General features: G+C 33.6%; 1 protein-coding gene across 1 annotated transcript in view; it reads right to left on the bottom strand.

Moving 5' to 3' along the window:
• LOC126887229 (tetratricopeptide repeat protein 30A) overlaps positions 1-26,502 on the bottom strand; it is a 64,479-nt gene extending 37,977 nt beyond the window's left edge. The window contains exons 1-3 of the mRNA XM_050654632.1: positions 26,401-26,502; positions 16,581-16,788; positions 8,644-8,837 (exon numbers count right to left, since the gene is read on the bottom strand). Coding sequence (XP_050510589.1) covers positions 8,644-8,837; positions 16,581-16,788; positions 26,401-26,457 — 459 coding nt within the window. The 5' untranslated portion in view covers positions 26,458-26,502. The remainder of the gene's footprint in view (positions 1-8,643; positions 8,838-16,580; positions 16,789-26,400) is intronic.
• Between the last annotated feature and the right edge of the window lie 1,082 nt (positions 26,503-27,584).

Consider the following 27,584-nt stretch of genomic DNA (forward strand, 5'->3'; position numbering starts at 1 on the left):
CAGTATCTGGAGACTATGGTCCGAATTAGTCATTAAAATAGTGTCATCTGTATAGCGGATGTTATTTACTCTTTGTCTGCTTATCCTGATACCTTCTGAAGAGGGCGATAAAGCCTTCGCAAATATTACCTCCGAGTAGACGTTAAACAGTATCGGTGATAGCCTTCAGCCCTGTCTGACACCTCGTTGTATTTCAATTGACCTTGACGTGTTACCATTGGTCTTTGCGATTGCTGTCTAATTCCAATAAATAGCTTTTAAATTTGAGAATCTCTTTTGTCGATTCCGATGTCGTTCAATCTAACTATCAAGGTCTTGTGCTACACCCCGTCGAACGACTTTTCAAAATCTATAAAACAGACAAAAAGGTCTGCTTATTGATCTTTGCTCCTTTGAGCCAGAGTTTGAAGACTGAATATTGCTTCTCGTGCCCCCATGCTTTTCCTGAAGCCAAATTGTTCTTGACCGGTGACCTCGGCACATCTTCTGCTAAGATGTAAAATAGTTGCCAATTAACATTGAATAAAATGCATATGGATGAAGAGATAGACAGTATTCGCGGTGTGCAAGTACTTGGAAAGGGAAACGAGAAACGACCGTGCGCGAGTCGCGGAGAAATATTGCATCTATCTTAAATAATTCATATTGTCAATTGAAATTGTCAAATTGACGTATATTTCATACCTTCTGTCATTGGCGCAGAAAAATTATATATTGCTCCACAATATTGATATGATATGCAATTATTATATAAAGGTAAATTTAATTAATTGTATTTTGCTTGCAGTACTGCATTTTAATAACTGATTTTATTTACTACATACAATTGTTTACGTTTGCTAAACATAACCTGCATCTTATTTTTTCTTCTTATTATTTTTTTGGACTATGGCCTTGACAATTATCCAGCAACCAGGACTAATATAATTGGCCAATATAATTAAAAGTGCGAATAAAAGTACAGAGCGTAGAAATAGAGGTCGCTTTGCCGAACTTGCACGGTCCCAATACCCATTGTTTTGGACACTCATTATACTGATACATGGATTTTCCGATTAAGTTTCTTTATTATTTTCACGTTTTGATGGAGTCCATTTCTACAAACTGCATAAGAATAATTATTTGCGATCACCGGTTCCTCTAACATCAAATACCTAAGTATATTACAAATAACGTTTTGTTTTCACATAACCACGGGAATATCGGATGGAAAACAGATATTTCAAACTTTTTATTGGCCAAAATTAAGCCAAAATACCAAAGAGTTAGTAAGTAAAAGAAGACAACTGACGGAAAAATACGACTCCAACTACACAACACTGAAGAAATTAAATAAAGATATCCACCGGTCAATCCGAAAAGATATAAGAGAAAACAATACAAGAGAAATAACTCAAATAATTCAAGAAAACAAAAGTTTAAAAGTTTTGCGGCGAAATACGAATAACATTGGCAACAAAAATATGTACAGAATAAGAAATAAAGACAACAGCATTGCTACGGATAGAGCCGAAATCCTTAAGGTTGTCGAATCGTTTTATCGCGAAATGTATGAGAGCACCAACGCAAGGCAAGATCAGCTCCTGTCCAAAATCACAAACCAGGGATCAGAATTAATGCCAGAAGTAACACCATACGAAGTTAAAAAGACACTTTCAGAAATGAAAAATAATAAATCCCCTGTCGATGACGGAGTAGTGATCAAGGCAATCAAACAAGGTGGAAATAAAATTATCCAGGTTTTGGTCAAACTTTTCACCGAATGCATTTACCAAGGAAAAACGCCTTCTCAATGGAACAATGCAGTCATTGTTTTATTGCACAAGAAAGGTGACATAACAGATCTAAAAAAACTACCGTCCTATCAGTCTGCTATCACACATATATAAACTTTTCACAAAAATTATCAAAAAGGGACTGGAGGCTAAGTTAGACTTCTATCAGCCTAGAGAACAAGCTGGCTTCAGATCCGGATACAGCACTAACGACCACTTACTGGTAATAAAAAACTTGATCGAGAAGTCTGCGGAATACAACAAACCATTGGCACTGATATTCGTGGACTACGAGAAAGCGTTCGATACCATAAACCAGCAGAAAATGTTAAAAGCATTGACAGAATGCCGAATAGATTATCGCTATACTAACATGATAAAATATATCTACCACAACGCAACGGCTAGCGTAAGACTATCTGATCAACAAACAAATAAATTCTGTATACAGCGAGGAGTACGGCAAGGAGACACTATCTCACCAAAGCTGTTCACAACCCTTTTGGAACACAGTTTTAAGAAGGCAGATCTGAACGAATATGGTATCAACATAAATGGAGAGAAGCTCAGTCAGTTGAGATTCGCAGATGACATCGTCCCTATAGCCGAACGTATGGATGATGCAATAATAATGTTGAACAAGTTATATCACGCTTCCTTAGAGGTCGGACTAAAGATTAACATCAACAAGACGCAAATAATGACTAATCTGGTGCTAAATCGTAATATTGTTCTTGATGGAATGAATATTGAGCAGACTGCATCTTATAAGTACTTGGGACATGAAATTCGATTGGAAAGAGATAACCAGACGTGCGAGCTCCCACGTCGCATAGGATTAGCCTGGGCAGCGTTTGGTAAACTGAGCTATGTATTTAAATCGGACTTACCCATATGCCTGAAAAGGAAAATCTTTGACCAGTGTGTATTGCCTGTACTCACTTATGGAGCGGAAACATTAACACTCACAAAAAAGGTAGTGAACAAGATTCGCATAACTCAAAGGGCTATGGAGCGCCAGATGTTGGGTGTCTCCCTGAGGGACCGAATCCCAAACGAAGAAATACGTCGTAGAACAAAAACAGCGGACGCCGTCGAAAGAATCGCGTCGCTCAAGTGGAATTGGGCAGGACACGTCGCCAGATTGTCAGACAACCGATGGACAAAACGTATTGTCGAGTGGAGGCCACGAGAAGAAGCACTACGGAGCAGAGGACGACCACCAACCAGATGGGCTGACGATCTGAAACGTATTGTCGGCAACTGGATGCAAGCCGCACAAAACAGAGAAAGATGGAAAGAGCTGAGGGAGACCTATGTCCAGCAGTGGACGCGTACGGGTTGATGATGATGATGATTGGAAAAAAGTCAAATACTATGTAACCTACATCAGCTCAAACAGGCTCTAGAGGCATCAATGGTTTTATTCAATTTCTTAGTGTCTTGTGCTAGGTTTTTCCAGTTTTGTGTTCCTAACAATCCCAAGTCTTCTTTTACCGATTCCATCCATTTTCTTCGTGGTCGTCCTCTTTTTATTGGACAGCTTCAGTATTTATGAATTCTTTGGAGATTCTTTCTTCCTGCATTCTAGCTACGTGTCCGAGCCATCTTAGTCCTTGAACTTGGCCAATGTTTGAACTTTTTTGTTGTCCATACATTTGCATTATTTCATTATTAGTTCTTCTTCTCCAGATATGCCCATATTTTATACCTCGATATATTCTTCTAGTATCTTCCCCTCCCATATATTTAGTTTCAGTTCTATGGTTTTGCTTAAGATCCAGGTCCCGCTAGCATAAAGCACCGTTTTTCGGATAACCGTAGTATATATTCTTCTTTTTGCTCCTCTGGATATTCTCTTTGTTCTCAGCATCTTATTTCGACTTCCAGCACCTTTACTACATTTAGTCATTCTTTTTTCGATTTCTTGAATCTCTTCATTTCTATTAATTTATTAACGTTACTCCCAAATAATCGAACTGTACAACTATTTCTACTAGACTGGCTAATTGGCTGTGCCAAGGCCATAAAGAAAGAAAAAAAAAACTATTTTAAAGTTATATTCCTTGTCTGGGGCAGATACTTTCCAAAACTGCCCTAAGTATTCATTACTTCCCCTCATCTCCATATACTTTGTCTTCTCATTTATTTCCAGCCCGCATTTTCTCTCGAATCTTTTAAAAATCTCTCTTAATTCTGTTGATCTTCGTGTTATTAGGGTAAGGTCGTCCGCGTATGCTACGCATTGATGTCTGCGGTGATAGATTGAATATTTCTTCTTCTTCATGTGCCTTGTCCGTTGGGACGTTGGCTATCATCATCGCAATTTTGATTTTGTTTGCGGCGTTTCTGAATAACTCATAAGTTTTGAAGCTATGAGTGTCTTCTTCTTCAGGGTCAGCGTTTTCTCTCTATTTTACCCTGTATTATCAGTTGCAGTATACGATATTTATCAAGCCTCATAATGTGGCCGAGGTATTTAAGTTTCCATTTCTTAATTGTGAAAGAGATTTCTTTTTGTTTTTCCATTCGGCGCAATAGCTTTACGTTGGTGGTGTGGGTCGTCCAGGATATTTTCAGGATACGTCGGTACACACACACATTTCGAATGCCTCTAGATTTGAGCCTTTAGTGTGAATATTGCTTTCTCTTAAAATTCTTTCAACCTAGAATTGTTTTGGACACTCATTATACTGATACATGGTTTTTCCGAATAATTTTCTTTATTATCTCTACGTTTTGATGGAGTTCAGTTGTACAAACTGCATAAGAATAAATATTTGCGAACACCGGTTCTACTAACATCAGGTGAGTATGTATATTACAAATAACGTTTTGTTTTGACATAACCACGGGAACATCGGATGGAAAACACATATTTCAAACTTTTTATTGGAAAAAAGTCAAAGAATATTTCACTTCCAATAATAATTGGAAAATCCGATTAGTTTATATATTTTACATTCGATGTATGGGTACAGTCAGATTTGTTAGTTTTTATTTCTTGTCTACGGATTTGTAATTAGAGGTAGAATCAGATTTACAAACCACATAAAACGTATTTTTATGACCAGTTGTATTTTCTGATAGAAAGTTGTCATAGTCCAAGAGGCAGTGCTGAAAAATCTCTTTGAATTTACTAAAGCTAGATTTTTCAAAGTTGATTACTGTGATTGTGTACTGCGGTGGGTCAAGCGAAACGTAGAACAGGGGTTACTGAGAGGGTATCAAAGTTTGCTTTCCTACGAAGGTAATTAAATCCATTTACTAAGGCTGAAAATCAGTACACACATTCTAAATTAAATATAAATAAAAGTTATTATAGTCGGTCAGCTGTATGACGGGACAGAGCCGGTCGGTCGGCTCCAGTGAATGTAGAGGGTTATTCACTATATTTTGACCCCTTGTAGTACTGCTTTATTTACAGAATTAGAAAAAATGTAAAATACAGAAGTTATTCGAGTTTTAAATTATGATTTTTGACATATATATCGTACTAGTGACGTCATCCATTTGGGCGTGATGACGTAATCGACTATTTTTTTTTAATGAGAATAGGGGTCGACTGCTAGCTCATTTGAATGGTTATTCAATTCCCTATTCAGTAATATAAACATTAACATGATTATTTATACAGGGTGTCAAAAAAACAAAATTTTAATTAAATTAATTGTTTAATAAACAATTCAAATTTTTTTTGGACACCCTGTATAAATAATGATCTTAATGTTTATAGTACTGCAAAGAGAATTGAATATCCTTTCAAATGAGCTAGCACACGACCCCTATTCTTATTGAAAAAAATAGTCGATTACGTCATCACGCCCAGATGGATGACGTCATTAGTACGATATATATGTCAAAAAATAATAATTAAAAAATCGAATAACTTTTGTATTTTACATTTTTTCTAATTCTGTAAATAAAGCAGTTTACAAGGGGGTCAAAATATAGTGAATAACCCTGTACATTCATTGTAGTGCAGCCGATATGTAAAACAATTATGCATTTAATGATAGAAACATATAATTTGGACCACATATACTACACATATAAAGGTTCAAATTTAGATACGAGGCCATCACAGATTTTGCCTTTTACAAAAATGGCGGGCGGTCAAAATGGCGACTATACATATGTGACTAATAGCACGATAACTTCTGAACGAAAAGTCCGATTTTAACCAAATTTGGCATATAGGTTCTTTTTTTTGATCTATAAGATGGTGGTCTTGAACCGGAAGAATAGGTTTACCAAAAGTTGTGTTTTCCTGGTTTTTATGTAAAATATGTAGTTTTTTATTCAATTCTTTCACCCTGTATATATTAATTTTTCGAAAAGTTAATAACGTCATTGGAAAGAGCGTAAAAATATTTTTTAGGAAATATTTTGAACTTTTTAGTTATGTTAATTACCATTTAATAAATGCATAACGTATCTTCACATGTGCCTATGTGCGGCAGACTCGTGCAAATATTATAAGAATTATTGTGCATTTAATGGTAGAAGCATATAATTTGGATCACATATACTACACATATAAGGGTTCAAATTTAGATATAAGGCCATCTCAGAGTTTGCCTTTTACAAAAATGGCGGGCATTCAAAATGGCGACTATACGCATGTGACTAATAGCACGATAACTTTTGAACGAAAAGTCCAATTTCAGCCAAATTTGGCATCAATGTTCCTTTTTTGATGAAAAATATCGGGGTCTTGAACCGGAAGAATCGGTTCACCAGAAGTTGTGTTTTTACTGTTTTTTTATGTAAAAGTATATTGTTTTTTTTTCAATTTTTTCACCCTGTATATATTAATTTTTTAGAAAGGTAATACAGCCAATGAAAAGAGAGTAAAAATATTTTTTAGGAAATATTTTGAATTTTCAGTTATGTTAATTACCATTTAATAAATGCATAACGTATCTTCACCTCGTACCTATGTGCGGCAGATTCATTTTGAATGCCCGCCATTTTTGTAAAAGACAAGATCTGAGATGGCCTCCTATCTAAATTTGAATCTTTGTATGTGTAGAGTGTGTGGTCCAAATTATATGCTTCTACCATTAAATGCACAATAATTCTTATATTATTTGCACGAATCTGCCGCACATAGGTACATAGGTACATGTGTAGATACGATATGCATTTATTAATTGGTAATTAACATAACTAAAGAGTTCAAACTATTTCCTAAAAAAAAATTTATAAGCTCTTATCAACGCCGGTATTACCTTTTTGAAAAATTAATATATACAGGGTGAAAGAATTGAAAAAATAAACAACATATTTTTACATAAAAAATCTGGAAAACACAACTTCTGGTAAACCGATTCTTCCGGTTCAAGACCTCGATCTTTTAAGTTAAAAAATAACCTATGTACCAAATTTGGTTGAAATCGGACTTTTCGTTCAAAAGTTATCGTGCTATTAGTCACATACGTATAGTCGCCATTTTGAAATGCCCGCTATTTTTGTAAAAGGCAAAATCTGAGATGGCTTCATATCTAAATTTGAACCTTTGTATGTGTAGTATATGTTGTCCAAATTATATGCTTCTACCATTAAATGCACAATAATTCTTATAATATTTGCACGAATCTGCCGCACATAGGTACATGTGAAGGTAAGTTATACATTTATTAAATTATAATTAACATAACTAAAAAGTTCAAAATATTTACAAAAAAATATTTTTAGGCTCTTATTAATGCCGGTATTACCTTTTTGAAAAATTAATATATACAGGGTGAAAGAATTGAAAAAGAAACAACATATTTTTACAGAACAAATCAGGAAAAACACAACTTATGGTAAATCGATTCTTCCGGTTCAAGAACTCAATCTTATACACCAAAAAGAAGAACCCATATACCAAATTTCGTTGAAGTAGGACTTTTCGTTCAAAAGTTATCGTGCTATTAGCCACATATGTATCGTCGCCACTGTCGCCAGTTTGAATACCCGCCATTTTTGTAAAAGGTAAAATCTGAGATGGCCTCGTATCTAAATTTGAACCTTTATATGTGTAGTATATGTGGTCCAAATTATATGTTTCTATCATTAAATGCACAATTCTTGTAATATTTGCACGAATCTGCCGCACTATTGGGGCCGACCGACCGGCTCTGTCCCGTTATACAGCTGACCGACTATAATAACTTGTATTTATATTCAATTTAGAATGTGTCTACTGATTTTCAGCCTTAGTAAATGGATTTAATTACTTTTGTAGGAAAGCAACTTTGATACCCTCTCAGTAACCCCTGTTCTACGTTTCGCTTGACTGACCGAAGTATGTTTCTCTACACAATCACAGTAATCAACTGTGAAAAATTTAGCTTTAGTAAATTCAAAGAGATTTTTCAGCGCTGCCTCTCCGTCTATCAGTACAAAAAAATATATTTACTTTAGTTTCGATAGGATTCTAAAGCTGTTAAATTGTGGCATGTTTAAGTTAAATGCTAGGTTAATATGGGACTAGTCACAGTTTGGTTGTAATGATAATAATTGCATTCTTGCCTAAAAAATACTTGACGTTTTGATTTCCACTCCGGAATAGTTATCAAAAGATTAAGAGAATAATAATAATAATAATATTGTATGGCATTTTTGCCGGGGAGATCCTTTCGGATTGTTCCGGCGCCATTTACATCTTTAACCCTGTTTCAAGTAACTAGGTCGATTTACACTAGCCCACTCCGATTTGGACGTCGAAACGTTAATAAAATCATTTTTTTAGTAAAATTGTGGCTTATTTCCCATTTAAAATAGTTGATTACAAAAATGCCACAATGAAATAGCTTCAGAACAACATTCTTTGTGTTTACTTTTTAATTTATATTGTATTGCTTATTCCCGTTCTTACTTTATACAAGAGACAACCCAAATTAACATCTCTGTCTGGGTCACTTGGACTCGAGGCTTCGACTAGATTTTTGGCAGATAAAACGTCCTCTTGGCTGTACTTTATGGCCGCTTGCAGTTTAACAACTCTCTCGTTGTAATCCTGAGAGTCTGCCAGTTTATTACAAGCTTGATAAGATTCTTCGTACATGCAAGCTAAAAATAAACAAAGCAATATAAATCTATTGTTTGTATCCAAACAGAACTTTGAAAAATAATTTTCATAATAAACAATAGGGAACTTGCCCATTTTTTTATTACATAATAATGTTCAGTTTTGTTCAAAAATGAGATTTCCAAAATTTCACGCTTTAAAAACTCGTAATAACTTAGAAATACATATTTAAAGTCTTCTGCGGTATAAAATAGTTCAAACGACCCGTGACGTCACATAGTTTTACATTCGTTATTATTATGGTTATATTCGCTGTGTCTAGGTACACGCTAACGTGTACGCAAATAAAAAAGTTAGGTACACGCGAATTAAACTTCATCAAGCCAGTGACGTCATTATTTAGCGTGCGCAGTGACTGTATATTTTGGTACATACTATTTTGATATTTTTAGTGTTTGTTTGATAGAAAAATATTTGTTAAGGGAAGGGAAGCAGAACTATTCAGATGTTTCAAACTTAATTGTAATAAATCAATGTATATATAAAAGTATATATTTAGGTTAGCAAAATAAATATATGTATTTAGTTGACATGACACGTACAAAATATTGTTACAATAATTTTTATACATAAGTTAATTATTATAATCAACTATTCTAAATGGGGAATAAACCACAATTTAACTAAAAAAATGATTTTATTAACGTTTCGACGTCCAAATCGGATGTCATTGTCAAAATACAAAAAATTAGTCAGATTAAATAAATTATTAGAAAAAATTTTTTACTAAGCAACAACATTTTTGTTTAATTTAATAATATTTTGTATTTTGACAACGACGTCTTATTTAGACGTCGAAACGCTAATAAAATCATTTTTTAGTTAAATTGTGGCTTAGTTCCCATTTAGAATAGTTGATTACAAAAATGACACAAGTAAATAGCTTCAAAACAAGTTAATTATTATTGTGAAAGCTTTAGGTCTTCCTTATATTTTAATTTTGGACGGTAATACTATTTCACTTATAATTAAAAAAATATATATTAATTTATAGTCTCTTAACTTTTTCATACTGTTTTAAAATGTTGTTAAACTTATTAAAACAACTAAATAATTGTCCACATTGCATAGTTAATTTAAAAACAAACACTAAACAAATAAAGAATAAGAAATCTCTTTACTAATCAATATTAAAATTAAAGTGTAAAGTAAACACAACGCGATTAAACAAATTCCAACACTCTGACACTCTAACTTTTTTATTTGTGTACACGTTAGCGTGTACCTAGACACAGCGTTATATTTAAGTATATTCTTCTTCTACTTCTTTAGTTTATTGGCCTCCACCTACTTGGGTATTTGGCCAGCTCGTCGTCGGGGAATAAAGGAAAATATTTATATTCTAATGACATTTATCGTATGTCGTTGTAATAATATACAATAGGTACCAGTTTGTTGAGATTGGAGTTTGATACAGTTTTTGAAGGACCATTTTGTAAAAGTACAAATTTTCTATGAATAGTTCAAACGATCAAAAACACTTTTAACGTCACATAACTGTATTTTTTACTGACGTTTATAATGTCTAATTTAAAATTATATATACAATTGGTGTAGAATGTAAACATACAACGGCGTGACGTCACGACGCGTTTTGGGGTGGCTGGTATACGTTGAATTTTTAGTCGTCTTTAGGGGCCAAACGAAAGACAAACAAAACTGTTTTATCTTTGATACAGGGTCTAAATTATGTTCTGTTGTGATTTATAACATTTTTTTCGAATTTAAAATTTTATGCAAGTTCCCTATTACAGCGACTTATTCGATATTTTATTGATACAATTTTTATATTTGGAAATGGTTGAACGCTCGAATATATGAATTTTACAAAATTAAAGGTAGATGTCGAGCACTGAATTTAATTTAATCTTGCCCAAGTATACTTTCGCTTCCTAGAGCATCTTCAGGGGCATCTGAAATAAGTAAAGAAAAAACGCCATTATAAAGCTAGAAAAAGTTGGAAAACTTCGACAAAAAATTGAAGATGATGTGTATAAAAAAGTTCAATAATGTTTTAGACTTACTTCGTCAAGAAAATGAAGGTATCCTCGAATGTCATTTATTATGATATTAAGATTGTTGAGAATTCAAACATGCTTTTTTCCATACTAACAATATTCTTGTTAAAGAGTACAAGATTATTAAAAGGGATACATCTCTACACACTACATTAAAATAAAATTTGCAACATTAATAAAAAACTTTAATAAATGTAACGTAAATAAAAGGAATCCAATTTTAAATTAATAAATTCATAATTCAAAACAGTTTACTCATCAGCTATAATATTATTTAATTAAATGTTCAAAATAATATCTATAGTATTTTTACTACAAAAGCAAGATTACGTAGGTCAAAATTTTTGACGTATGAGCACTGTCAAAACATTAGAATGTGACTTTTAATCATGGCCACGTTTATTACTTGTCAGAGATATTTTTCTTTGTTTTTGTTTACTATAAAAATAATATCGATAATTATTTATTTTAATTAATGATGTCAATTGGTCAAGAGATGCAGCAAACCAGTCCATGAGATCTTGTCGTCAGGAAGCGCGGAAGGTAGGCTCCCTCTATGTTAATATATACCTCTATGGTACGAATGTCTAAAATATTTAACTAAAATTATTATTTTTTGGAATATTGAACTTAAATAATTGTTTTAGAAAATTTATATTATTGATAATAATAAATGATTTTGGATATTTAATTAATATAATTCTAAAATTCTCAATGTAATCGCGATTACGTTTTTTTTATTAAAATACCATGTGGACGCTTATACAAGATCGGGCAGTTCCGTGTTGGTGTCGTATTTTAGCTGTGCTACACAAATTTCAATTCTAGAGTTGATGTTATGGAATATCTGAATATCATTATTTTCGTTAACATTAGAGAGATATTTCAAATTTAACACAGCCTACGTTGCGCTATTTACACCGCGCTATGTTGACAGAATTGACATTTCTCAGACGTTTCATAAATGCAGATATTGCTTAACATTTTGGTTGCGGTATTTTACGGCTCGATTAAGATTAGTTGTTGTTTATCTAATTTGTACTCAAAATCCAGAATTTAATTTAGATGGAAGAAAGGTTTGTATTTTCTTCCAAATATCGAGTAAGAGAAACAAATGATCCTTGAATCCTTGATCCTCTTCATGTTTTCCTGATCTAACGTAAAATTTTGTGGAGAAGTCAATAGATTTTGACATAAAACTTGTTTTAATAAACACAAATCGTCATCAGACGTAAATCTACTTTGCAACTGTCTGAGGTACCCATTTTAGCAAATTATTACGAATAAATTTGGTTTAAATGAAAGGTAAACAACAAACATAACCTGAAAACAAAATAGCGCAACGAATACCGCACAGCGTAACGACTCCCCTAATAACGGCAGGCCGTATTTCCAATAACGCAGCGTAAGCTAGACATCACATCTGCGCATGCTCTACTGTCAAAATAACGCGTGCTGTAATACAGCAAGTGCAAAAAAGACTCAGCAATATCTCTCTATTAACAATATTTATGCATATGATTAATATATTTCGGCAATTGATGAAAACCTATTGACATCATTAATTAGAATAAAGAATTATCATAGATATTATTTTTATAGTAAACAAAAACAAAGAAAAATATCTGACAAGTAATGACATTAACGTGGCCATGATGAAAAGTCACATTCTAATGTTTTGACGGTGCTTTTACGTCAGAAATTTTAACCTACGTAATCTTGCTTTTGTAGTAAAAATACTATACCAACGTCCATACAATAATAATAATAAAGTCGTTGTTCAAAATTACGACGAAGCCTTTTATGCATATCAGGGATTACTAGATTCACGCACTGTTCGTTGTCTTAATTCTTTCAGTGAAGCAGAAATGGTGTTCAAATCTTTGTTTTTAAATAACCACATATGAAGAAGTCCACGGGAGTTAAATCGGGTGATCTTGCTGACAACTCAATAAAACCTCTTCCAACCTCGTCCAATACATTGCCTAGGATGCCTGAATTCTCCAGGGAACTACCAACTGATGTGCCACACATAGTCTATTTCCTATTTAAATACAGTCTGCTACAGCTTATGGTGGAAGGCAAGATTGAAGGTAGAAGTGGTCTGGGAAGAAAGAAAAAATCCTGGCTGAGAAACTTAAGAGAATAGTTCCAAATACCAGAAGCTCTAAACATAATAAATGCGGCACAAAACAGGGAAATTTCTGGCTTGATTGTCGCCAACTTTAGGTAGAAGACGGCATATAAAGAACATTGCCAATTTATAAGAAAGTTTAAATATTAAGAGGCTATTGTCCTTTTCATGATCATTTTTCAGTGCGTCACAAATGATAGGAAAAAGGGTAAGTCCGTGATAATACACATTTATGACATTTATTCTAACATGACATTTTAGTTAAATCTGACAGTTGTCACATTTTATTTTCAATTTAGAATAAAAACAAATCAAATGTGTTTCTTGCATTTATAAAATGGTATTTTCTTTGATTTGTATAGTCTTATAAATTATACAGATTATATTTGTAATATTATTATATAATTAAAAAAAATTATTATTTTTAATTATGGCGCCATCTATTGACAACTAGAATAATCACAGAACTAGAAGTAATCACCGACGTGCCTTTTTTTCTGTCACATACAATTTAATGCGTTAGAAAGAAATCGAAAAACTGTGACGCACTGAAAGATGATCATGAGAAAAAGAATACAGTAGCGATCAACAGGTAGCAACAAACGCGGTCCAAGATTGCGGCTGTAATTTTGAATATTTTGTCGAGATATTTGGCACACATATTCGTAATATAATAAAGAATGGCGGTACAGTGCCCAATTTGAGAAATATATTAAGAGCCTGTACCGCCATTAAGAAGAACAAAAAAATACACTTTCTTCAAATAAATTTTTTTATCCCATGCCTAGATTTTGTCTCATTTTGGACCTACTAAAATTTTTTATTTCTAACGAGAAATCGAACATATTATGACTAATAACTAATTATAGCCCAGTCGGGATACCATTTGACCTTGCATTAGGAGCTGCCCCAAATTTTATTTTTCTAACCTTTAGGGGGGGTCAATAGTAGTATAAATTTAAAATCTCGACTGAATTTGACCGTTGCGTTAGCCGCCATCTTAATTTTAAACGAGAACCGTTTTTGCTCAATATCTCCGCCATTTTCAACTTTTTGACAAAAAATATACAAACTCAAATTGTTGAAAATGCGATTTTATATAATTTCGTTTATTATAATTTTTTTCGTGCGATCCATATTTTCCGAGTTATGGGGAAAAAACTGACAGTTAAAGCATAATTATTGATTTATTGAATTATCTCGTTTATTATTACTTTTACAACAAATTTTAACCTATAAAAAATGAAGAGAATTAAATTTTGGACAATTTTGATTTTCATTTTTTTGATAAACTCAATATTTAAGGTAGTACGTATGCGGTAAAGGCGCGAGCGTAAGACCCGATTGATTTTAAAGCAATTGTTTTTGTTCAATATCTTCCCCATTCTCAACTTTTCGACAAAAAGTGTAAGGACTGAAATTGTTGCAATTACGATTTACTACAATTTTTCGAGAGAACCAGTGGCGGGTCTAAGAGGGGAGGATGGGAAAATTCCCCCCAACGGGGTCCAAAATTAAAAAAAAAATTGTTGAAATATTAAAATATGTTAGCTGACATGAAACTTAATTATCGAAAGACAAATTCAACCAATAAAACCAGCTAGTTAATAAAATTAAGTGAACTTAATGCATATAAGTTATTATTTATGTCTTTTATGTACTTAGTTTGGCTGGTGTTTTATTGAAAGTTTCAAAAATTGTATAAAATATCATTCTCTTTATTTTTGTTTATATACAATTATGTCGTAAAGTTAATAATAAATGAGACAATTCAATAATTATGCTTCCCCTCCGCTTCCACTATTTTCCTCCTTAACTCGGAGAATATTGATCGAATAAAAAAATTGTGCAAAAGAAATTGCGTTTCCAACAATTTTAGTTCCTACCGTTTTTATCGAAAAGTTGAAAATGGCGGAGATATTAAGCAACAACGGTTCTCCTTTAAAATCAATATGCGGCGGCTAATGCAACCACGGAATTCAGTCGAGATTTTAAATTTACACTACTATTGATCTCCCCTAAAGGATAGAATTATAAAATTTGGGGCAGCTCTGAAAAAAGATTCAATTCAGTAATTATGCTCCCCCCACCACTTTTTACTATTTTCCCACTTAACTCGAAAAATATCAAACGCATGAAAAAAATTGTTAAAAAGAAATTGTAGGAAATCATATTTGGAACAATTTAAGTTTAAAATGGCGTAGATATTGAACAAAAACAATTGCTACAAAATCAATCAGGTCTTACGCTCACGCCATTATCGCATAAATACTACTTTAAATATTAACTTTTGAAAAAAAAATGAGAGAAACTAAACTTATGTAGAATTCAATTCTCTATATTTTTGTATAGAAACATTTTTTGTCGTAAAACTAACAATAAACGAGATAATTCAATAATTATGCTCTATTTATATATAACTGTCACTATTTTCCACTATAACTCGGAAAATATCGATGGCACGAAAAAATTGTAAAAATAGAAATGATAGAAAATTACATTCTCAACAATTTTGGTTGTTATACTTTTTGTCGAAAAGTTGAAAATGGCGGAGATATTGAGCAAAAACGGTTCTCGTTTAAAATCAAGATGGCGGCTAACGCAATGGCGGAATTCAGTCGAGATTTTAAACTTAGACTACAATTGAGCCCTCCTAAAGATTAGAAAAATAAAATTTGGGGCAGCTCCAAATGCAAGGTTAGGCCTGTTATTCGTCTAACCCGACTGGACTATTAGGCAACATAGAGAAATTGTCACTGTCATTTTGACAAACCTGCGTCAGACTTTCTTTTATCTGTTCTGTTATCTTTATCGATATCTATTCAGTGAAGTAGTGTATTAGTTTAAGAATTCTTTATTCTTGTTTCATAGGAAAGTAGTGTTTATTTATAGTTAATTTATTATATGTTTGTGCAATAGAACTAATTTGTTGGCCTATTTAAAAAAATAGATTATTGTTAATTGTGAGTTTTAGTTATATGTAGGTAGGTAATTATATTTTACGTAAAAATATTTCGAATTCTAATGCGAGTATATAAAGTAGAGTGCCTTTGGCGCTCTATGAACTAAATAAAATAAGACAGCTCTTGTTTCGCTTCACAACGAAATGATTATTTATTATTAATATTTCGTGCAAATACCTATGTAAACATAAAATTTTCACCCAATTTGGTATATTTTTATAAATATTTACTAATAACAAAACTGTTTTCTATTACATACTTGCATTTAGCGCGCCTATGAGAATAATTGTCAAAATATTGATCTTAGATAATGGGTGCGTTCGGACGACCACAGCGGCTGGACAGCTGAGTAAGCGGTAGCATTCAGAAGACACCGCTGGAAGTCAGCCGCTAAGAGATTTACTAAGCTTTCCCTATCAGCGCTGGATACAACCACTCAGCCGATTTGTGCTGACAGTCAGCCGCTGTGGTCGTCCGAACGCACCCAATGTCAAAGATTACCACTGTTGCCAAAGTTTCGCAGACCTTACGAAAAAAGGTATGATACTATCTCCCGAAGTTATATTGATGACGCGCTACTGTGTGCTCTTAATAAATTTTGTAATTTACCTTGATAAAGAGCTTGAGCATGGTACAATTTATAATCATCATTATCAGGATATAAATTTGTGAGCTTCTCATAATAACTTGCTGCCTTCACAAAATCCTGTATATAAAAATAACAATATGCTAGAAGGGAGAGTCCTGCCCTGGTCGAATTAGACTCTGTTATTCCATGCAATATTTTAATAGCTTCAACGAACTTATTTTCTTTAATCTAAAATAAAGAACAAAAACTATAAACAAATCAACTAATAGTGCAATTATGGGAAAATGAAACAATGCCAACGGATTGGTATGAGGTCCGCATATACTCACTGCATAAAAAAGGAGGCAAACTGAAGAATGACTAATGAAAAATAGACTAAATAGCTATACGGAAAAAATCCTTTAAGTATGAGCATCAGAAGCCGGCTTTAGAAAGGACTGGGCCTAGATTCTGTGCACTGTAGATATCTACATGTCGCTTTCTATCGATATTTGAATATCAAAATATATGAATTTTTTGCTTTACTTGAATTATTTTCTAGTTTTGCTCTAGTTTATCAAGCAGGGGTGTCAAACTCAATTTTGCAGAGGGCCATATATTAAATTCAGAATGTGTCGGCGGGCCAGATTCAAATAAAAAAAAAAAAAAAAAAATGTACTGAATTATTATAACATTTTATTTAATAGTATACTTATAATATACGTTTGTTAAAAATCATATCAAAGTTATAAAAGAGGGTAATTATTTTGAGCTCGAGGATCCAGATACCTGACTTCTCTTGTTTTTGACAAGCTCATTGATGTCAGGTATCATATTCGTTGTATTTATTTTAAGAATTGATTGGAGATGTTCATTTGTAAGTCTTGTGCGATGTTTGTTCTTATTTATTTTCATGACGGAAAACATCTGCTCACATAAATAAGTGCTACCAAACATGCACAGAATGCGTGCTGCATGCTTTTTTAATTCCGGGTAGTTATCCAAACTCTTGAAATATTGTGTATAAAATGTAAGTGCGTTAACCTCTTTAAATTTTTCTTTCAAAATACTGTCCGATTGAAGATCTATCAACTCCATTTGCAAATGAACTGGTGCCTGTGAAGCTTCAAAATTGAATGGATTGTTGAAAATTGGGAATTCCATTTCATTCATTTTGTGGAAGTCTTCAAAACGATTGTTGAATTCCGTGATAAGATTTTGCAGAAGTTGAGAATATTGATCCAATTTTTTTTGATCCACTGTGCCAAATGATTTTAAATGAGGGAAATGATCCAAAGTTTGATTTTTTACCTGATTTTCCCACAGCCTCAACTTTGTTTCAAAGGCTTGAATACATGAGTACATTTGAGTGACAATCAGATTTTTACCCTGTAACTTTACATTCAGATCAGTCAAGTGTTTATTCATATCTACCAAAAAGGCACAATCAACCCACCAGTCATTGTCATAATCAATTGGGTTGCCTTTTTCTAACATGAAAGCTTGAATAGGGTCACGTAATGCAAAAAATCTTTCTAAAACTACTCCTCGACTGAGCCAACGAACTTCGGTGAAATAAGGGACATCAGAAAACTTTTCGTCCAAATCTTGTAAAAACTGCCTGAACTGTCGGTGATTTAGTCCTCTGCTCCTTATAAAATTTACTATTTTAATTATAGGTTGCATGACATGGTCCATTTTTAAATGTTTGGATGCCAATGATTCCTGGTGAATTATACAGTGAAATCCCACAAAATTTCCTGATGTTTTTTGTTTTAATTTAGTTACAACGCCCGAATGTTGGCCAACCATGGCAAGAGCGCCATCCGTAGTTGTGCTGCTAAGTATATTCCAATCGAGTCCATATTCTGCCATCAAATGCTCCAATGCAGAATAAATATCATTTGCTGTTGTAGTACCTGTCAATGGAACGCACTTTAATAGTTCTTCAGTTATTTCAAAGTTACTGTTAATACCTCGTATAAAAACAGCAAGTTGAGCTGTATCAACAGTATCAGTGCTCTCATCAACAGCCAGTGAAAAGTTTGTAAATTCCTTAATTTTCTCCTTCAGTTGAAGAACCAAATTTTGAGATAAATCATTTATTCTTGAAGCAACAGTGTTTCTTGACAGCGAAATATTTTGAATTATTGACTTTTGAAATGGAAATGAAACATCGGCAACTTTCAACATACAGTCTTTAATAAAATCACCATCAGTGAAAGGTTTTGATCTCTTCGCGATTTCTAATGCAATAATAAAACTTGATTTCAGGGCATCTTCGCTCTCAGTATTAGCTTTAGTAAACATCGATTGTTGACCTTGAAGTTTAGATTTTAAAGATGACAATCTGTCCATTCTTATTTTTTCAGTGTAACAATCGAATTTTGATTTATGATTCGTATCATAGTGTCTCTTCAAGTTAAACTCCTTACAAACAGCAACTGTTTGATTGCAAATCAAACACAGTGGTTTACCTTTCCATTCTATGAAAAAATATGCATTTTCCCATTTAGACTGAAAAACTCTACGTTCACTATCAACTTTACGTTTTTGTGACATTATGCCGAAATCGTAACAAATATGGAACTCGACACAATTATGGATATCGCACACGCACGACACAAACAAATGTACAATCCTTCACAACCACTACTTCGCAACTGACTCACGTGACACGTCGACGCACTTCTTTTATATCGATAAGGAAGGTTCTAGTCTAGACCACAGCATAATAAACGAACAGCAAGGACACTCCCTGATGCCGCCTTTGAAGTTGAAAAGTACAGAGTCGCCATTTTAAGCGTAGTACATATCAGTGGTGTTGTGATGACTGTGATGTGTTCGTTAAGTTAAGTTCGCAGTGTTGCCGATGTCACTATATATGAAATTATATTAAGCCACTGCTAAAATGATCGGATTTTGCCAAATTATGTTAAAATTTTTAATCTTGGTAGTTTCTAAGGATAATAAAAATACATTAAGAAAAAATTTATTTTATTCAAGCAATCGAGTGAAGTCTAAAAGCTCTAAAAAACATGATTCTTCTTTCTGTGACACATTGCGATCGCGGGCCGTATTGGTATGGCCCGGGGGCCGGATGCGGCCCGCGGGCCGTATCTTTGACATGACTGAATTAGAGTATAACCTAGCAAAACTAGAAAATAATTCAATTAAAGCTAAAAATTCAAACATTTTGATATTCAAATATCGATAGAAAGCGACATGTAGATATCTACAGTGCACGGAATCTAGGCCCAGATCTACTATAGACCAAATATCCTCCTTAACCCTTATCCGGGCAACACATTTTACTTACGTAACCGGGCAACTCGGGTCAGTTGGGCCCATCACTGTTCTTGAATGTACTATTCATATTACCCCATATATTTCTAATATTCTTTTTTAATTTTTTATTTAAGTTAAATTTAAATTGTCTAGATTAAAAAAAGGTGCTACTATAGTGTGCGGTCTACCTCGAGAGTTCGATCTACCTGAAGTTAGTAGTAGTCCAATAAAGACATATATAGCTCTGTATAGTCGCAATATTTCCAGTTCTCTATCCCCAGGACTTTTTCGGCTTCTTTATTTGTACACTTCACTATTTCGTTCACAATTTTTTTGTCCACAAACAAACAAAAGAAATCGACAGGATCATCTACACTTTGACCAGGGGCTAACATGACTTTGTCCACTTTGCTTTTTATTATGTTGCAGGACCGCATACGTCCTGTCGGTTGTGGTTGACTCTTCCAGTTAATTCCATCCTTAGTTTCAAAAATTACACAATCTGAAATCCGGGAACTTGTAGCTACATATTCTTCTTCATTATCACTCAATACTACTTGCTGATCATCCTCTTCACTTGCTTCCGAAAGATGATCTTCAATTTTATAGTCACTTTCAATGCTACCTACTTCAGTAGATTCATCATCGGGATCCCATAAATTATTAGCAATATCTTGCAGTTCTGCAGCTGATAATGGTTTTCGAGACATTTTATTAGTACTATCTATTTTCACTGTAATTTCATATAATTTTAAATTTATTTTGATATCGAACGACTGATAGCAGATGCATTGTTTATTTAAAAAAATGTATAAGTACCTACCAAACAATACTATTGCATGCCAACAATGATTATCAGTTTTTAAAATTCATTTAGAATAGATATAACACCTACTGTAAGCATATTTTTAATGTTCACATCAAAGAGATGTTTACATTGTTTGTAACACGTTTAGACTTCATTATTGGATTTCCGGAATCATAAAAGTCGTTTAGATAATCCACAAAAACAAACTTCTGTAACAAAGACTTAGACTTTAGAAAGATAAAGTTTTTCAATCCTAATAGCAACATTAATAATATTGAAAAATATTAAAAATATTACTAAAAGATTTTTAAATTGAAAACCTATTGGTACATTTCCCTGGTGACACCTCCAAGGCTTCTACAATTTGCAAGCCAAATGGATGCTGCAGTGAAGACAAAAGGGAAGGAATTGTACACTATGCAAAGATTGGAAAAGATTGGAAGGGGGCAAAGCGGAAGGTGTGTGGGAAATTATGGTCTGGGAAATCGTAACGAGAGAGGAGATCGTCTAATACAATTTTGCCAAGAGCAGAATTTGATTATTACAAACACATTTTTCAAGCTACCAAACAGACGACTCTATACATGGCGATCGCCCGCAGATACATCGGAGAAAGTAGTTAGGAACCAGATAGACTACATTATGATAAATGAAAGATACCGTAATGCTGTTAAAGCTGTGAAAGCGTATCCCGGAGCAGACGTGGCCTCAGACCATAACCCACTTATCACCAGGATTACATTCACACTTAAAAACATTAAAAGACATCAAAGAATTCCTACAATAGACACAAGTAAGCTTAAACAACAAGATATAAAAGAATGCCTCCAACATGAACTGCATATGAACTGTAGCAAACTGAACATAGACACCAATGATATTGACGAGCACTGGGATCGACTAAAACATTGCCTACTAGAACCGTGCAAAGAAATACTGAAGACTTCTACAAAAAGAAATAAAGAATGGATGAACGACGAGGTACTCAATATGATGGAACAACGGAGACAACATAAGAACAAAGATAACAATAAATACAGGGAAATTAACCAGCAGACAAGAAGGATGATAAAGCAGGCAAAAGAAAAACACTTTGAAGAGAAATGCAAAGAGATCGAGGACCTTCAAAAAAGATACGATCTATTTAATCTACACAAGAAAGTAAAAGAAATGGCTGGGCTAAGAAAACAAAATCTCACTGGTGCACTTCTGGATAGACATGGGATTACTATAACACAGACCGATGAGAAAGTACAACGCTGGGCAGAATACATAGATGAACTGTTCGATGATGAAAGAGGAGACCTGGAAAACATAGAACTTACTTCAGAAGAAATAGGTCCAGATATCACAAAAGAAGAAATAGCACACGCATTAAAAACAATGAAGAACGGAAAAAACCCTGGGCCTGACATGCTTCCTATCGAATTAATAAAAATTATAGATGAACAGCACATTTATGTTCTAGTTATACTTTTAAACCAAATTTATAAACTCAAGCGTATTACCCAAAGAATGGTTAACGTCGATCTTTGTTTGTCTCCCCAAAAAGAAAAAAGCAAGAGAATGCGCCGATTACCGCACCATTAGCTTGATGTCCCATGTGCTGAAGTTGCTACTGAAAGTCATCCATAACCGAATATATCATAAATTGGACATATATACAGTCGGAAAAATGAAAGAATACCCATAAACGAACATATAAAACACGCTGTATTTTCCTGTCACCGTGTCACAAAGAAAATTGCCCAGCGCAAGTACATATAACAATAATTATTACATGTACTAGCGCTGGCCAATTCTTTGTGTGACAGGATGACCGGAAAATACAGCGTGTTTTATATGTTCGTTCATGGGTATTCTTTCATTTTTCCGACTGTAGATATGTATTAATGATACACAATTTGGGTTTCGCAAAGGCCTAGGAACGCGTGAAGCTCTTTTCTCACTTAATATCCTAATACAAAGGTGCCTAGACGTCAATCAAGATATATATGTCTGTTTTATTGACTATAATAAAGCTTTCGATAAAGTACGACATGAACAATTAATGAATGTCCTGAAATTAAAGAAGATAGACTACAATGACCTCAGGATCATATCTAATTTATACTATAAGCAGCTAGCAAAAGTACGTGTTAGCGAACAGGTGTCAGAGGAAATTGAAATTAGACATGGGGGAGACAGATTGTCTCCAGTTCTCTTTAATGCCTTCTCGGAAGAGATCCTAAAACAAGCTCTTGAGGGTGAAACAGCTGGAATAAAGGTGAACGGAGTTCCCATTAACAATATTAGATATGCGGATGACACTGTCGTCTTAGCCGAAAATATTGAAGATCTTCAGAGACTGGTTAACAGAATAGCGACATATAGCCAAGAATACGGTTTAACAATGAACATCAAGAAGACAAAATTTATGAGAATATCTAAAACTTCAAGAAATAACGAGAATCTCCTCATAAACGGAACCAACGGCGAACAAGTAGACCAATACGCATATCTTGGAACAATGATCAACCCCACAAATGATTACTTCCAGGAGATTAAAATTAGAATAGAAAAGGCTAGAGCGAATTTTAACAAAATGAGAAAAGTGCTCTGCACAAGAGATCTAAGGTTAGAGCTAAGAATAAGGTTGGCTAGGTGCTACGTTTTCTCGACTCTGTTTTACGGAATGGAAGCTTGGACCTTGAATGCGGCATCAATGAAAAAACTGGAATCATTCGAGATGTGGGTATATAGAAGAATTCTAAAAATATCATGGACAGAACACGTCACAAACAAAGAGGTTCTGAGAAAGATGAATAAAGAAATGGAAGTCTTAAATACAATTAAAACCAGAAAATTGGAATATCTCGGACATATTACACGTGGAGAGAGATACAACTTGCTCCAACTCATTATGCAGGGAAAGATTCAAGGAAAAAGAAGCATAGGGAGACGCAGAATATCGTGGCGGCGCAACCTGAGAGAATGGTACGGATGTACATCAAACGAACTTTTCGGAGCAGCCGTCTCCAAGGTCCGAATAGCTATGATGATTGCCGACCTCCGTTGCGGAGATGGCACTTGAAGAAGAAGAATTCACAACCCCCGTCTGCAGCTTGGTAAAGTTCCAACGGAAAATGCACCTGGTTACTCTACGGAGTAATACTACTATAAAATAAAAATGTATACCATTTTTATTCAGTTGCAATGCGAGGCCAAAAAGTCTTAATTTTTACTTAGATTAGAGAGCGCAACCAGCACTCTTATCGACGATTTCACCTCTTGTTAGAGGCTCTTCAGAGAATGCATAGGTTACTTTATCTAATCCAGTAAATTTTTCGACAAATATTAGTCCCACACTGTAACTGACGTGAATGGATTAGGTGACTAGCGTCATCTAATCGTGTAACTTCATCTGAAATCAAAAAATCAAAAATTTTCTTGTATTTTATACCACTAGCTAGTGAATGAACGAAGGAAATTGCTTTAGATCAAGTCGTTTTTGTTTTATACAAAAAAATACTTTGAAACTGGTCACGTTTGACAAAATGAGTAAACATTGGGGTCGAAAATGTGTTTACTTATGTAAAACCTTCAAATTTCATTTTTTTAATTCCTTCGTTCATTGACTAGCCAGAGGTATAAACTACAAGAACATTTTTGATTCCAGATGAGGCTAGACCTAGATATCATGTTCACCGCAAGACAAAAGGCCGTTGGCGAAAAATTGCTGTGAAATGGACAAAAATGCATTTGTCTGATTATTTCATTCATAGGAGATTCTGACCAATAGAAAGCTACAGAAATCTGAATTAAATCGATAATTTTTGATACTTGCCCGTCGTTAAGTATATTACGTCAGATGCCCTTCGTTGCTACGAAAAAATACATTCAGTGACATTAATGACAATTAATGTTTTAAAAATTATAAAAGTGATGACTTTCAATCGTCAATAGTATATTAAGTATGGAGAACGGTAAGGGTTTTATACCGATCGAAGACAATTGTTTGGAGGAGGAGCGGATCGACGACTCCAATTATTGTCTGAGATCGGTTACCCTTAACGTTCGACATGTTTATAACGTTTTTTGCACGATTGATACCATTATAAATTATAAAAAGTATATAAAACTTCGCCGATTGATACCATTATAAATTATAAAAAGTATATAAAACTTCGCCCATTACAAGTAAAATCAAATCATTTGTTCTTAAGATACGCCAAAGGAAAATATTGTGCTCAAGTAATAGGGAAAGAGACAATCGGAGGCTGGCCTTCTCAAATTGCCAAATTCTTAAATTTGCCTAATCCCGAGAACTATACTTGCCATTCGTTCAGGAGGACATCAGCAACGCTTTTGGCTAATAAAGGAGTTGATGTCCTCGGATTAAAGCGTCATGGAGGTTGGCGTTCATCGACAGTGGCAGAAAGCTATGTAGAAGATTCTCTTCAAAATAAAATAGATTTTGCCGAAAAAATATTGTGCAATACTAGTAATACTACTAATGTATGCGATTCTGCAGGAGTTTCTGTTAGAAGTGAAACCACAGCCCAAACAAGTGGGATTTCATTAAATAATTTAACAAATTGTACCATAAGTTTCAATATTAATAAATACAATTCGTTAGTTTTCTTTATTCTTTCAAAAAATAAATTAAAATTAAGAGATTTTTTAACTCGACGGTAAGTGAATTACTTACCGTCGAGTTGGAGTACTTACCGTCGAGTTGGACTACTTACCGTCGAGTTGCTAGTAAATGTCACCTACTGACGTAAAATCTGTCACGGTAAACAGTCAAAAATGATCAATCGTGCAAAATATTTATAAAAACTTTGTGTTTAATTGTACTAATTTGTACTTACATAAATAAATTACAATAAAATTTTGGTTTTGAACAGTTTTATTCATGAAATAATCGCAACAAATTGCACTTGAACTCTAAAATTAATATAGAATTTTAGAGCTCTTGTGCAATTACTACTGATTATTTCATTCATAGGAGATTCTGACCAATAGAAAGCTACAGAAATCTGAATTAAATCGATAATTTTTGATAATCTCCCGTCGTTAAGTATATTACGTCAGATGCCCTTCGTTGCTACGAAAAAATACATTCAGTGACATTAATGACAATTCATGTTTTAAAAATTATAAAAGTGATGACTTTCAATCGTCAAATATTTATAAAAACTGTGTGTTTAATGGTACTTACATAAATAAATTACAATAAAATTTTGATTTTGAACAGTTTTATTCATGAAATAATCGCAACAAATTGCACTCGACCTCTGAAATTAATATAGAATTTTTGCTCTCGTGACACTTTGACATAATTTCACTCGCCTTCGGCTCATGAAATTAAAACTGTCAAAGTGTCACTCGGGAAAAATTCAATAATTTCAGAGCTCTTGTGCAATTACTACTGAAAATTTTTTTGAGAGTGCTTCAAGTAGGTACTATTCTTGTATATTATGGCTCAATTACAAATAAAAATAATTTTTAGTTTTCGAGACATATTTTTTTAAATTCATTTTTTATACCCTCAAGAAACATGTAAACCTAGACCTAGGGCATTTTTATAAAACATAACATATGTAACCTGTGACCCCTTTAACCCCTGTAGCCTGGTGTGCGTAGAAATAAAATAAATAAATATTCCGTGCAGTATTTTAATAGCTTCAACGAACTTATTTTCTTTAATCTAAAATCTAAACTAAAGAAGAAAAACAGAGTTTCGATTGAAACATAAAATGTTTATAAAATTGTCTGCTTACCAACGTGTAAATGGTTCTTGTAAAATCGCCGTCATTGATGATGTTTGCGGAATACATTTTGGTTTACAATGGAGTATTTGTTTGTGTTGAAGCGGGTTGTTATGGAAACGGTATCACGGAGCACGAATTATTAGGTTTGAAGGTTCGATTATGTTTTGGATATTTAATGCATCTCATGCAGACATGCAAAATATACAAGTCTTTAATTTATTACAGGAGGTATCTTCTCAGGTACATTAAAAATTCTTGCCGTCTAGATTTATATTTATCATCGACAAAAGAATGTTATTTTCCACAAAGGAAATTTGATAATGATTTAGAAAAGACACAGAACTTAACAGGTGTTACAAAACCGTTCATGTATTAATGAACAAGTCAAGTATATTGGAGTTAGACAGAGAGGCATAAGCAGTAGACACATGGAATAGCACACATAGGCTATCGAGGAACTTCCAAAAAGATGACTTTGAGCTATAACTAGTTGCACCTCCAAAGAAGGTTCCAAATTAATGAAAACAATGTTGAAACATACAAATATATTCGCTGACATGAAACTGAACCCACAGACAGGAATAATAGGAATAATATAAGTTATAGATATATTTATCATCGACAAAAAACGAATGTTATTTTCCACAAAGGAAATTTGATGGTGATTTAAAAAAGACAGAACTTTACAGTACACGTGTTATAAAACCGTTCATGTATAATGAACAAGTCTATGTAGTACATTGCATTGGAGTTAGACAGGAAGGTATAAACAGAATACGCACGGAAGTGATAGACGAGCGCAAGGAACTCACAAAAGATGACTATGAGCTATAATAGTCTAAGAGCTAGTGAACCCTCCGAGTAACGGTCTTCCTGTAAGGCTAGAAATTTGTATAGTGATAATTCATAGCACACCAAGGCTAAAAACCATTACCTGGCAGGCATCAGTCCTGCACGTGTATCTACCAGGTGAATAGAAAAGTGCGTAGTTTGGGGGTAAAATAAACTTTCTCCTGTAAAGTTTAAATTTAAGTATGTGTTTGAGTAAGTCATTTAAAAGAAATGTGTACAACGACAGGCGATTCTGAACAGCATAAGACCTTGCCAGGCGAGAGGAAAGATTAGTGTTTTTTCCTAAAATTATTTTTTTTGCATCGAACAAAGTTTTTTAGGATTTTTAAATCATTCCAAAC

The sequence above is a fragment of the Diabrotica virgifera genome, chromosome 6 (genome assembly GCF_917563875.1).
Source record: "Diabrotica virgifera virgifera chromosome 6, PGI_DIABVI_V3a".
Taxonomy (NCBI): domain Eukaryota; kingdom Metazoa; phylum Arthropoda; class Insecta; order Coleoptera; family Chrysomelidae; genus Diabrotica; species Diabrotica virgifera.